This window comes from Prinia subflava, chromosome 5 (genome assembly GCF_021018805.1).
Source record: "Prinia subflava isolate CZ2003 ecotype Zambia chromosome 5, Cam_Psub_1.2, whole genome shotgun sequence".
Lineage (NCBI taxonomy): Eukaryota > Metazoa > Chordata > Aves > Passeriformes > Cisticolidae > Prinia > Prinia subflava.
The window spans coordinates 22,858,046-22,871,912 of record NC_086251.1 but is presented as its reverse complement, the minus strand read 5'-3'; the positions used below and the strand labels follow the sequence as shown (position 1 = coordinate 22,871,912).

The 13,867-nt window shown below is 40.7% G+C and overlaps 1 protein-coding gene across 2 annotated transcripts in view; it reads right to left on the bottom strand.

Moving 5' to 3' along the window:
- Positions 1 to 6,454: 6,454 nt before the first annotated feature.
- EXT2 (exostosin glycosyltransferase 2) overlaps positions 6,455 to 13,867 on the bottom strand; it is a 71,872-nt gene continuing 64,459 nt past the window's right edge. For both annotated transcript variants that reach the window (XM_063398357.1, XM_063398356.1), the window contains 2 exons: positions 13,382 to 13,464; positions 6,455 to 7,466 (listed from right to left, as the gene is read on the bottom strand). In XM_063398357.1, coding sequence (XP_063254427.1) covers positions 7,328 to 7,466; positions 13,382 to 13,464 — 222 coding nt within the window. In that variant the 3' untranslated portion in view covers positions 6,455 to 7,327. The remainder of the gene's footprint in view (positions 7,467 to 13,381; positions 13,465 to 13,867) is intronic.

The following is a 13,867-nucleotide window of genomic DNA, read 5'->3' as shown; positions in this document are numbered from 1 at the left end:
CCTGCCGGTAATCACAGCTGACACAGGGAGAAGGTGACTTGGCAACAAGAGGCCACAGAACTGGGGACTCCAGCTCCCCATGCTGTGGCACCACCCCTTTTGCATAGCACAGTCATGCTCGGGGCACCAAGCACAAGGACTCTTGAAGCCCTACGAGATGACACCTGGAGCTGGCAGTGTTCCCCATATTCCCACAGGCCATCACACTCCCTCCCCTCCCAGCTGCACTTCAGCAGAGCCATCCAAGCCTCACACACCCTCTCCTCCTCTGTGGCTCTGCAGGGTTTCCCAGAGGTGCCTGCCTGCGGCCAGGAGCTGCTCAGGGGGTTGTGGGGCAGACTGAGCCCTCTGGGTTTCACTTGTCCCCACACAAAGGGAAGGGTTCATCTGGGCCCCACCACTTCACAGGGCACAGCTCTTGTTCCACTCCAGGGAAATCCAGGTTCTGTGAGGGCCTTTTCTGTTGCTTGCACTCCATCAATAAACTCAGCTGCAAACCTGTTCCCTCTGGACTGCACAGACCCACCAGCACTGGCACCAGTAAGAGCTCAAGTCCCTGTACCCAGGTACTGGGAGGACTGGAAAGGGCTTTTCTTGTTGAGACAAAGCTGAGAAGGTGCCCAGCAGCTGCCAGTAACCCACTGAGACCCACAGAGCCCCTCTGGCCTTTCCATCAGTTCTCAGGGATCATCAGCTTGCTTCAGATGGTGCATGGCTGTTTTCTATCTTACAAAGAAATGGATAATGCAGGTGCTGTTGCAAGCTTATCCATTCCTCTCACTTGTAGGAGAAAAATTCCTTCCCTCCTCAAGTGCTCAAAGCCAGATTCTCCAGATGTTGGCAGAGTTCAGAGTGTTGAGAGCCTAAAGCCAGTTTCAGTAACATCCTGCTTGTATGGGTTTACATCAGAAATTGCTCCTGGCCTAAATGATGCCAAAGAACTAAAAAAAAATCTCTCTCTAAACTAGATAGTGGCAGAACCTAGATTAGAAATGTGCATTTTCTTCTTGAAGCTGCACTTTCTTAGTGGAGTTACAGGAGTTATTTAAAACATATGGAAAAATTTCTCTCTGGGAGATGTGGCTACAGCTCCTAGGTTAACATGTTCCTTCTCTGCTGGAGAATATGACTTTGAGGCAGGGCAAAGTTCAGGCAGTTTAAATGAAAAACAATTTTTTATTCCTGTAAACTAAACAGATTTGCCTTTTTTTCTTCCTCTTTTTAAAAGTGGGTTATTAACCTTTAAGCCGATGGATGTTCAATAATCTTCTCATTGGCAAGGAAGGTAACAGCCACGCAAGGTGCATCTACTTATGGCCAGCTGGAGCCCACATGTAAAGGTGTTGCATTTAATCTGAGACAAACAAGTGTTTATTATTTGTGAAAGGATCTTCCACTTTCTCTTGCTTTGCAGTTCATAACTTACTCACAAGGCAAAGACAGATGCTCTGAGTTAGCAATCTGCTCCTTTTGCTGTAGCCTTGCTGAATTCCTGGATCTCATTTTATGGTCCTTTCTCCTTCAAACCTTTTCCCTTCCCTGTTTGTATGAAGTGCAGCAAAGCTGTTATTGTTCCCATCAGTCCTCAGCTGAAGGCACCCACCACTAACTGTGCCCAGCACCCAGCTGAAACCTGGCCCTCACCTCCAAAGAGAAGTTTCACAAAAGAAGGACCTGTAACTTAACAAACAGCCTGCCAAGCAGGTGAGAAACAGAGGTTTTCTTGAATGTATGGCACATATGCACAAGGACACATGGGAGGGAACACAGCCTGTGGCTTGAAAAGCTCAGGTATCTCTCCAAGGCATTATGGGCTTATCTCCTGGATGAGCATGAGATAATCACACTGCGCAGCTGCATATCCGTAAGTGGCACTTTGTTCAATCAGTCCCAAGCTTTTAGTTTTTACAGGTTCTCATCACTGAACAGAATGGAAGAGAGGAGCTAGAAACGATAAGCTTCATCCTTAAGAGCACAGGATGCAACAGAAATCACACCTCGTAATGACACATGGAAAACCTCATGTGGGTCTGCATATCCCAAGTTCTTCCTGGCTTCATTGGTCAAATGGTCCAGCTTTGACCTTTGTCCAGCCCCGCTCAAATGAAATTTAGGTTAAAAATCTAATAGATGTGACTTAATAACTGGTATTTTCTTAGTCACAACATCCCCCCTGCAGAGTCTGGCACTGAGCACTGACACAAGTTTATACACCTAATAAAATCATAACCAAGTTGCACTGATCTCTGTCCATGGTCACTACAGAGTTGTCATGCTTGTCTGGAGCAGGAGCACTTCCTGCTTATGCATTTAAAACAGGCATTTAGCATGACTAAAGGAAATTTGAAGGACAATTACTGGATCCTTTTCCAGACAAATGAAGACAGCAAACAGGCAACCTTGCAGGAAGAACCTTTGAGCAGCACTGTTTTCACTCGGAAAACTCCCTTCGTGCTGCTAGCTCCAAGCCGGTCCACGTAATTGCCTCAATTGTCCCTGTTATCCTTTAATGGGAAACATAACTCACTTTCAAAGCAACCACAAGAAGCTGCAGACAGGAGAATCCTGAAGATCAGCAGAGGTGGGACTGCATTACAGCCATTTCCATCAGGCTGAAATTACACAGAGTGCACCAGGAATGTCTCTAAATGGCTTCAAGCCAGGGCCCGCTGAAGCCTGCTGATTCTTAAAGTCAAGGCTAACAGTCCTCTACCTTTGTAGTGAGGAACCCCAAATTCCAAACCAACAATTCAGACAAAAGTGTAGCTGTTCTGCTAAATCCCAGGCTTGGGATACTGGTGTTCAATCCTGTTTTTACCCACACGTCTCCAAAGGGTATCCGACCGTGTCTCTCTGTTTCCTTATCTGCAGCTACAGTAAGAGGCTGATCGTACCCACACAGAACAACCATGAAGTTCAATTTCTTGCACTTAGATACAGCAGTGGCAGGCATCATAAAAGAACTTAAACATCCTACAGGGACTCTCAACAGCATGAGATACAACTTAAGGACCTCTGACTCAACAGTAAAGCAAAAGTGTTCTACCTGAATTTTCTGCTAAGCAAATGCTATCTCTGCCACATGCCAAGGTTAGCAAGAGGTTTGAAGTGACTACCTCCTCATGGGATAACTTGCAGATGCTACAGAGTATTGTGTTTGGCATTTTCTGGCAGGTTTTTACAGAAATTATTATTTTCAGCCTAAAAATTGAAATGAAAAGGCAGTATAGGTGGAATACTTGCCAGGATTTGCTCTGCTCTTTTCAGCTCTTCAGGATCAGACTGAAGTTAGCAACTGGACCAATTGGAATTGCAAAATTGCTCATTTTCTAGCATAGATTTAATCAAACATAGGTTTACAGAATTTTTTTTGTGTGATTTAAGTACACGAGACAATCCGCGACTACAAGAACTACACATAGTTTACATTTTAGTTTACAAAAGAACATGTTTTGCAGCACTCATAGTAAAATTTAGGTATGCAAATCTTCAAAGAGAAAAAATGAAAAAATTCATACTCACTCTGTTTGATCCCATTTTCTCATCAGCACCATCGATTTTAGTTTTTCTTCTGTGTATCACGCTTCGGTTGTGAAAGCAGACTCCATGTAAGAGGGCTGGACAGATTTATGCTGTACCCATTAAACATTCTGAGATATTTTCTGATTAAAAGATGCTCTACCTGTGAGGAGTACCCAAGGTATCAGACACTCGTTATGGAGGGCATTCAAATCTTGGCGGTGTATTTAACATTAAAATTTCCCATCTATATCCATTTTCATGGGCTCAGTATAGCATCTTTCTAGAATGCTCAACACTCACCAATAAAGACTAAGACCAAAATTAGTCAAAGTACTCAGCATCACTTAAATCCCACCTCACAGTTATTCTGACATCTCCATCTCCAAGGTTCTTGAGTTTAAAAGGCATTTGAATGGATAATTAAGAGAGAGAAACTTGTTTCTAGAGTAAAGCATATTTGAACCACACCAGTGGAAGCATGATGGATGGCAGAAGGTTCCAGAGCAGGAGCTAGAGATAGAAGGACAGAGTCATTTGGAACATTAGGGCCTGAAATTTCACATCTTGTAATAAGATGGGGGAGCTGTGAGGAAGAAAAAAGAGTTGGTGATGCTGAAAAAGCATCCTTAGGACTCCCCACAGCTGGCAGAGCAGCCCCTGAAGCACATCCCCCTTGCTGTGCACAAGCAGCAAGGTGTGCCATGCACACACTGCCCTGTTGCAACGTGATCCACAGGGACTGTGCTGCAGCGCTTCTGGAAACAAAAAGCTGCCACCACATTGGATTCCACAATCTCAGTGACTCAGCCTAAGGTCTCTCCTCAAAAGCACAGTTATTTAACATCTGCTGGGGTTTTTTTTCCAAAAAAAAAAAAATCTCTTGCATATTACTCCAAGATAAATGCTATTGTCAAATCTTGGCAGAAAATTAGAAAACTACTCTCCCCAAAAGGTGACTAGGATGAATTCACACAAACCAAACTTCTGTTTTCAAGACAACCACCAAACTCCAGTTATGGGAAAGATAAAATATTGACAGAGCTTTCCAAAGTGCATTGTGGATATTCAAGTTTGACATAGATTTATGTAGTAAAAGAGCTTGTCACTGAAATTCTCCATTCTGAATTAATTCATGTTTCCTTGTGCCACTCTAGAAGTGAAATACAATGAACACTCATATGATTTAGTTTTTAATACACAATTATTAAGCTTTTTTGGGTATCACATATACAATGAAAAGTTAAAAATTATCTTAGTTTAAAAAATGATAAAAAAGCCATTCCAAATCAGACATACAATTACACCCTACCTTTACAGAATTTGCATCAAGAACATCACAATCGTAAATGCAGAGAGCAAGTAAGTAGGCAATTTTACAATTTTTCTTTATGGTCAATTGCCCAATTTTCTCCATGGCACCAGAGACAAATGGAGTTATAAATGAGCTAGCCCTATAAAAGCAACTGTAAAAGGCCAAAGGATAAAACAGGATTGTTAGGGGTCACTGGACATTTTGTGCAAGGGGAAACTACTCAGATGCTCCTGCATGCAGACACAAGGACCTGTTACGTTTTTACTGACTGGAGATTATAGCTCAGTTTAGCAGGACTAGTTTGGCTGTCTACATCTAAAAATATTCAATTATTCAACTATTTCAAATCCTCAGTGTCTTTTAAGACTCTGTGCAAAATGAACTTTTTACTGGCTTACTGAGAAACAATCAAGAAATCACAGCAGCTTCACAACTCTGTAAGGAAGATGTTATAACTCAGTTACACTGCTAGGGCCTGCCAAGCTGAGATCAGCTCCAAAAGGACAGCTAAAACTGAAGTGACTACTGCACTGTCACAGCTACCCTTTGAAAGCAAACTTCCCAAGGAAAATATGCTGCTATCTCCTGATGCTCAAGCACCAGCACATAAATCAACAGGAAGATTCAATAAGAAGGTTCATGTTCATAAACCTGAAAGACTGCAAAGCAGAAATAATAATAAACCTTCCCCTCTCTTGTAATAGCCACTGTGCAGACAGCAGTTGTCACTACAACAGCTATCCTTTTAGCTCCCATAGCAACTCAGGAATGAAACAAAGAGGGCAGCAAAAACCATTTACTAGTAATTAAACACTCCCAGAGAGTCAGATGATACAGTTTACAGGCACATCCCAGGGAGGTTATGAAGTGAAGCATCCCCTCAAAGCTATTGTTCCAATATGATTCTCATTCACAGCACATCCACTGCATTGGGCAGTAAGATAAGTCTTAGTGGGGGTGAGACAAATAGGAGCAGATGTTTCCTGTTTCTAGCCTGACTTTCATTTGGTTTCTGTCATTGCTGCGTATCCAGCTTAGGAGAGGGGGAGAACCATGATGTCTAACACTTGTCCTATTGTTTGGGGTTTGGCAAATCTGAGGAATAAGGTTGCTTGCACTGTAACAGAAAAACAGCCCACCAAACAGGATGTGTCTGTAACCAGCAGCAACAGAGGTTTCAAAAGTCAGTGAAATCACGCTTATCTAGTAATAAACATTTCATCAGTGGAGCTAGAAAAGAGACTGCTTTCTCAGCCCAACTTAGGACCCTCGTTAATACTGAAGGGCAAGAGTAACAGTCCAGGCAACTTTATTTCTAATTTTGTTCATTTAGTTTTCTCATTCAGGTTCATTTCAGTACGGAGAAACAATTCAAATGCTCCTAAGAAATGTGAAGTCTTCTCCAAAAGACTTCCTAAGCTGTATGTTTCAGCTTGTGGCAATGGGTTCCTTAAATTACAAGCAAAGAGACAATAATTTTTCCAACAATGGTAACTTACAGGAGTTTCTAAGTGTGTGTTAACAGTGTCTGACACATACACGTGTGCCTGTACATTGAAGCTGGAACTGTGAATTTCTGCAAATATAGGTGTTTTACAAATTAGTACACTGCTTGCTGAAGAGGATTCAGACATGAAAAATTTATTTCATACTTCATCTCTATGGATGGCTACAATGTAAAACTGTAACATGATTGCTGGTTTGATAATGAAAACAAAAAATATAAGAACACTAAAGACAAATCATTTTCTGTATAATACAACTAGTTCTTATATAGAGTCAGAGTCTTTTGCATGAGTGCAGTAGAAAACCTGAGATTTACACAGGAAGTGCAGCAATTGCAGTTCTGTCCTGCAGGTCTCTGTTTTGAAGGAGAGTATCCTCCCGACTGCTGTGTCTCCATCTCTATCAAAATAATTTACGTACAACAAAACACTTTGCTGTTTAAACTAGGCGAGAACAGAGATGTTTGTCATGTTGTAAAAAAATAAACATTTGCCTCATATTACAGAAGAAATTATTTGTCACACAGTTACTTAAGACAACAGTTAAAGCTCAAAAGCCAGAGGCCCACCAGCCACACAGGAAATAAACTCCTCCCAAAAGAGAACAGCTCCACACTGCAGACAGTTGCTTTGAATGGATGGATGCTCACTAACCAGAGAGCCTGCAGTACATCTCACAGAAGAGGTCAGTCATGCCAGTCAGACCACAGAGAGCAAGATTCAGTTTTATTCTTCCAGGTGCATAGCCTCCTTTGGACAAAGGGTGTGTTTGACATTTTTTAGGGAACCTGCAAATAGATTCAATTCTCTGCAGAGAAGCAGTTGTTCAGATTTCAATTACAACTTTGTGCAAGGTAAAAGGAAGACAACATTAATTCCCATCTCCCTCAGATGCAACCCACTCTCTACAAGTTTTGTCTTCAGGGCCTTATATTCCTCATAGCACCTTTTCAGCTGTTGTTTTCCTCACTGAGGTTTGTCTCAGTCTTTACAAGCTGCCGATATTGGGAAAGCTCTTCAGTTTCTCAGGAAAGTCATCTTTGTACAGGACAGGGTCAGCACGATGCTCCACCACTTTGAGAGGCATGGTCCCAAAGACAGAGGCAAACTTATTGATGCACTCAGATCTGGTGAAAAGGAAAGCAGTATAATTAAGAACTGCAACAACTGGACTGACTACCACCTCCCATACCAAAATAACTGGTAGAAACCTTCCCTCTTGCACTTGGAAGTATTTCAGCCATGCTAGCTACTAATAAATAAAAAGAGAGCCTCAATGTGGAGAGAACAGAAAAGAAGCTGGTGTTCTTTGATTTATCCATTTAATCACAGAGACGAGCAAGGGGATGCTGGCAGCAGCACATGTGCACATGGAGGTCAAAGCTTCCCTTCTCCCTCCCCCTAGAATTCCAGTCATTCTTAAAGCAATGTACATGCTGTAAACCAGAACAGATTAACTGCCAACATGTCTCTTAAAGGGCCACTGTTGGGTCAATTTCGTTTATAACGAAGGTTCTGCAAAAACCAAGGCTTTGTGAAAACAGAGTTCTAAAAAAAAGGTCTGTCTTTTTTCAGGCTTCTTCAGAAGCTCTATCTTTTCCCACAAAAAAATAAACATGCCTCGGAGAATAGGCAGAGCTGATTGGACTGTAACTTAAAGGTGAAGCTGAATTAAAACTATAAAATGAAACAAACTAACTAGTTTATTTTCCTTGTCTAAATAAAGATATATTGAGCAATAAGACATCACATTAGCACAAAAAAAAATGGGCCATTGATGACTCTTTCAATTTTAATAATCTCAAGTGTCAGTAATGTGGAAAGGAACATCCATGTTCTTCAAAAAACAAGCAAACAGATGTTTAACCATTACATTGCTCCTTTAACTCTTTCATTGAAGGGCGCTGTACCTGTGGAAGCAAGGCAGAGAAAACCTGGCTCATCTCACCTCAGCCAATGCTCAACTAACATTAGCTGCCTGCTACATGGAACAGCTTTTAAGGAATTCAGATACCAAGAATCATGACAACAGTTCCCCACACATAACAGAGCTACAAGAAAACAGGTGAAATTGCTTTTGCCATTCGAAAGGGAAAATAAAAAAAAAGAAGTGAGCACTTTGACTCAGCTACAGAGACTGATGTGCTGCAGGCGGTCACAGAGCAGGTCTCTCACTCTCCAACCACTGCACCCTCTCCCGACCCCTTCGAAGGGTTAGGGGGTCACTACGGCTCCAGGATAATTTTCCTCATCAGGACCTGGTCAATCACACCAACTGAGTGTGACAGTTCTGTGATGGGGACTGCTCAACACTGCCCCAAATACTCTTTTGAAGTAGACAGAACAGCAAGAGCAGTTTTCAAAATTATTTCCTCAACCACATGGCTGTTTCAAGCTATAATGGTCATAATTCAGACCATTTTCTGCCCTGAGAAAAGTGTCAGAAAACTACTTCATATGAAGTGATACTTCAATAAAATATTTATACAGGTAAATGCAGATGCTTCACTGTTACCTTCCCATCTTCTCATACTTAGTCCTACCTCATACCTTCCTATCTTCAGATTCAAATCATTGGGACCACAAACAAACGAAAAGGAATTCACAGTGTAAGAGAAATCATGTAGAGTGGGACACGACCTCTACTCCTGTGACAAGCACTATCTGCTCCAGTGTAGCACAGATCTGAAATAGCAAAGGAGCCACCAGTGAGGACTGAAGTGAAGACCCAGGTAGCTTTCCAATATATTCAATAACAAGGTGAACCACCAAGAGAATGAGATTTGGACTTCAGGCACGCAAGGTTGTAGTAATTCCTGCAGACAGCAGGAACAGAGAGTTTTCTCCAGGAACATGCCCACCATGACATGTCCTAAACACATCTGATTTTTAGATGAAGTCAGACTTTCAAATAATCTGTTACTTGTAAGAAATCTGGTTAACTAATCTATGATGTGTATTGGAGAAGCCTCATGGTAGGAAACCCACAAACTTCACAGGCAAGGAGGTAGATGCACTGGGAGATGTGCATGTGAGAAGTTTGCACAGCTGCTGGCCTTCACTGGTTTCTGGAATACAAGAATACTTTTAGTCTAGTGGTTCAAATCCTGCCTTTGCCAGTAATGACTGAAAGACATTGTAATGTAACAGCTGCTTGGTGGCTGGTGTGAAATGAATTAGTTATCTCAGCCTACTGCCTGGTGGGCAGGTGTCCACATCAGACCAGCCATTGTCACAGCCGGAACTAAGTGGCACCCTCAGAGCAAAAGACAAAACTAAAGGGATAGGGCAGACAAAATTGACCTCTCCAGAGGTTATACACCCAAATCAAAAGTGAAGTCTTATGACAAAATATCAAGATGGAGTCCATTTCCAGCTGAACTTTGGTGGCAAATCCATTTAAGCCTACCAGTACAATATCTTTAGCCACCAAGAAACCATTTCATTGTTAAAGAAATGGAAAAATTAAAAATGGAAACATTAGTATGTTATAAACTCTCTGGCTAAAGCAGAAGTTAGCCCTCCACAAATAAATATCAATTATCAGAAACAAGCTTTTTTAAAGGAAAGAAATGTCATGTACAAGCCACAAAATATGTTTGAAAGAAAGACACTTCTTTCCAAAAATTTCATCTCTAACATGAACTAAATCACTTAAATTCTGAAGTCCTTGCCACTTTGGGACAATATAAACCAGAAAGGATATCTAGAACATTAAACACTGAAAGCTAGGTAGCCAAGACAATGTAATGTCATCTCAATATGGAGGGAAGGTGTTTCTCTTAGTTGTGTCAATAGCTTTGCAAATTCAAAGTAACAGAGGCATGTTTGCTTCCAAGAATTATTTTCTTTTACTTTGATTTGCTGACAACATGCAGTCATGCTCAGCTCATTAAGATGTTAAGATTGTGTGAACTCAGAAACTGAGAGCCCCATTGCCCCTGGATGAACTTGGTTTGTTAAGGTCTCAATCAGGTTCCTCACTGTTATAATCCAACTAACTTTTTGGCAGGGTAACCCTGTACCTGCAATCTTTGGCCAGCTGTGACCTGGGCAGTTTGCCTCTTAAGGAAATGGCTTCCTATTTTGACTCTGACAAATACTTACATGTCCCAAATAAAACACTGCTGTTCTTGTGGCTGCAGAAGCAGCTCAGCCCTTTGCTATATTTACTGTACTGGGAGTTGCCCTCTAGATTGTGTTTTACAGGGTTCTCCATTTTTGAGAGACAGATGCAAAGATACTAAAGGCAGTAAACTTGCTGCTACTTAAACACCTGTAAATACAGGGATTATGAGACCTCCCTGCAGTTTCTTCTGTGACCTGATGTAAAGGTGAACCTAGGGCAAGAGGGGAATTCTTCTTTCAAAGCTTTCTTCAGTTCATGTATTTAATGATGGTGTTTGATAAGCCTGGAGACTAAAGTCTTCTATTTATCACAAATTAATTACACAGCAGGAAGAATAGCAGAGATTACTTTTTCATGATTCAGCGTATTGCTAAAAGAATAAAATTTCTTAAAAAGAGACAGAATTCAACTGTACAATTTCTTTTGTTACTGCTGAATGAGTTAAAGTGCCCAACAAAACCAGTTAGTTACGTATCTTTTCTGGACAGATCTTCACAACTGACTTATAAACCTTTTCCATTTACAAAACCAACAGGCAGTTGCCGGGCATCTCTCTGCTATTTCTGAACCAGAAACTTAACACTAAATGTTGTCCATGAATGTGACAACCCTGATAAACTGTTTCACAAAGAGTAGGCTGATCTCTGGATATCCGGGCAAGTAATTAGCTCAGACTACCTGTTTGTTATTTCTGAATGCTAAAAAGCAAGGAGTCAGGCACTTGGGGAAGCTGCAAGTAAAGCTGATAATGGCTCTTTGCCTGACACTTCAGGTATTGCTCTTGATACTCAACATTGTAAAGTTATCAGCTACAAAGTTATTCCTTTATAATGACAAGGATTCCCTGATGCATGCATTTTTTTCCATTCAGTTTCTTTCTTAGCCCTGAAAATAGTTAGTAGAGAGAGAGAGAGATAGATAGACAGATAGACAGATAGACAGATAGACAGATAGATAGATAGATAGATAGATAGACAGATAGATGAGCCTTACTCACTGCTAAGTTAGGAAAATTTGCTCTAGGAGTTGCTACCATTTATTATCGACTTTAAATGAATATCTAGCTAAGGAGATCCAAAAAATAAACCCTTTTTGATTCTCAAATAACTCCCTTATATTTAGGTAGATTATAACACAGGGCAAGAAGGTGTTCATTTCAGTGTAATATTAAGGATTTTCAAAATCAAGTCTGAATATACCTAAACTGTGTATCTCTCCAGATTTTCCTGCACTCAGACTCTATCTCAGCATGTACTTCTTTGGCTGGGCAAATAAAAATATAAGGATTTGCAGTCAATCCAACACTTCCCACAACCCAGTATTCTCCACTTTTCAAAATTACAGACAAGCAACACAACATGTTCTCAATAAACTGTCAATGACACTTTACTCTGAGGATACAAGAACTGCTACAGACATGGAAACATGACCTTTACCCAGCATCATAATGCACTTCAAGGCAAAGAGCACTTTTTCATCTTCTGTTTTTACAGCATTTACCTTAATGAGAACCTAGCTCATAACTAAAATTCCCATGTATTGTTGTAGTGCTAGTACTATGACCACAGGAAAGCTTAACTGGCTTCGTGTAGTCCATCCTGTAAGTCAGGTCAGACTTGTTAGATATGGGGGAACCTCTTGTGCTTCCCTTTAAGCTAACATTTGAGATCTACAAAACTTCCCACCCCTTTCTCAAGTATTTTCCTGCAGAGTAATTTTTACCATCTTAATGGGATATGTTTTACTTCTGAGATGCATACTCTTTTTTTTTAATCGAGTCTTATGAAAGCCCATACAACACTTTAAATTTTCTGAGTTCTGCAGAGAAGGACAGAAAAAAGCTCACTGTTAAAATTATAACTAGTAAGATAACCATGTTATACCTCTCCATGCAAATCTGAAATTTAAATTTTAAATGCAGGCCAGAGGTGTTTTTTGTTTTTTTTGTCACCTCTTAGAATCATAAAATCATCAAAGTTGGAAGAGACCTTTATGATCATCAAGTGCAACTGTTTATTCTAGCGACTTCTTCCCCCTGCTTACCTACCTCATCTGTTCTATAGCTGCAAATATTTTTCCCAAGCTTTGCAGGAGAGATGCAACAGCCCAAGAAGGCTAAAATTAGATGCCTTTATCAGTCCTGAATCTCAGGTTAATTCCACCTAATAACTGCAAAATGAAGAAACTTTCCCTTATTTCACACATTCAGAAGCCAAGGCAGAGAGAAGCCTAGTGCCTTGGTCAAGGCTGGAGAGCCTTTACGGTAAAGCAGGGAATGCAAATCTCATACTTACAAACTTCCAGTATTTCACTCTAAGTGTTCACTGCCTTTCCAAATGCATACTTCATTTCAAAACTAAATTTTCAGAAAAATATAATAATGCTGCCATTGTTAAAAAATGCAACATGGAATTGTGCAGCAAATGCCCTTCATTAGTGGAAGCAATATGCTTCACAATTCTTGGAGAGAAGACAATGTACAAATATCACTTCAAATGACTTTATTGATAATTTATATCCTTTCTGCTCTTTGGTAAGCTATCAATTGTCTGCTTAAAAAAAAAATCATACTTATTACAGTTGATATTCCACAGCAAACAGAAATGTGGTATTACTAACAGTACTGCCAACCAAGAACCTGAACTTCTTATATGTGTCTTCTAAGCTCTACAGCAAAGCTGCTAAAAATTGTACCTTTCTAAAGTCTTTTAGTCTACTTTTTTGTAGTAGTCCACTTTTCAGTGACGCATCACCCATCGTAGGAATGACTTATGTTGATCAAATCCATGTAACATTCTTTCAAAATTAGTAATTTATAAAAACACTATCATTTTTGATCCTAATTTAATGACACAGGATAAGATTCAAGGGATCAGAAGAAGGCAATCAGAGAACTAAAGAGTGGTCACTCACCTCTCCACCATGTGTGTCTGGTCCAGTGATAACCCATCAATTGCTGTGCATTCTGGACATTTGAACTTCTTTCGTGGGGTCACCTGCAGAAAGGCACGCCAGATATTATCAAATATCAACAGAAGGGACATTAATCTCCTTGCACAGAGAGCAGTGCAATACCTCTGAACATGCCTGCACTGTAAGCTGAGCTGTCTCAAAAAGAGGGGGTGTACAAAAAAAAGCCACTCTGTTCCTCCATTCAGCTCCATCTGGCCCGGCTGACTGCAAAATTCACAGGGGCCCAATAAAAACAGCTTGGAGGGCTTTTTCCTTCTGTAACTGAAAAGAAGTGGCGATGACAAGCTCCTTAATTCCTGTTTAATGACTGTTTTCTCACTGCCAAGGTCCCTGTATAAACACCATTTGTTCTTGCAGCCATAACAGCGATGAAATATAGCTTCCCATACTTCACCGTAACGTTAATCCAACAGGCGCTTTTGCTCT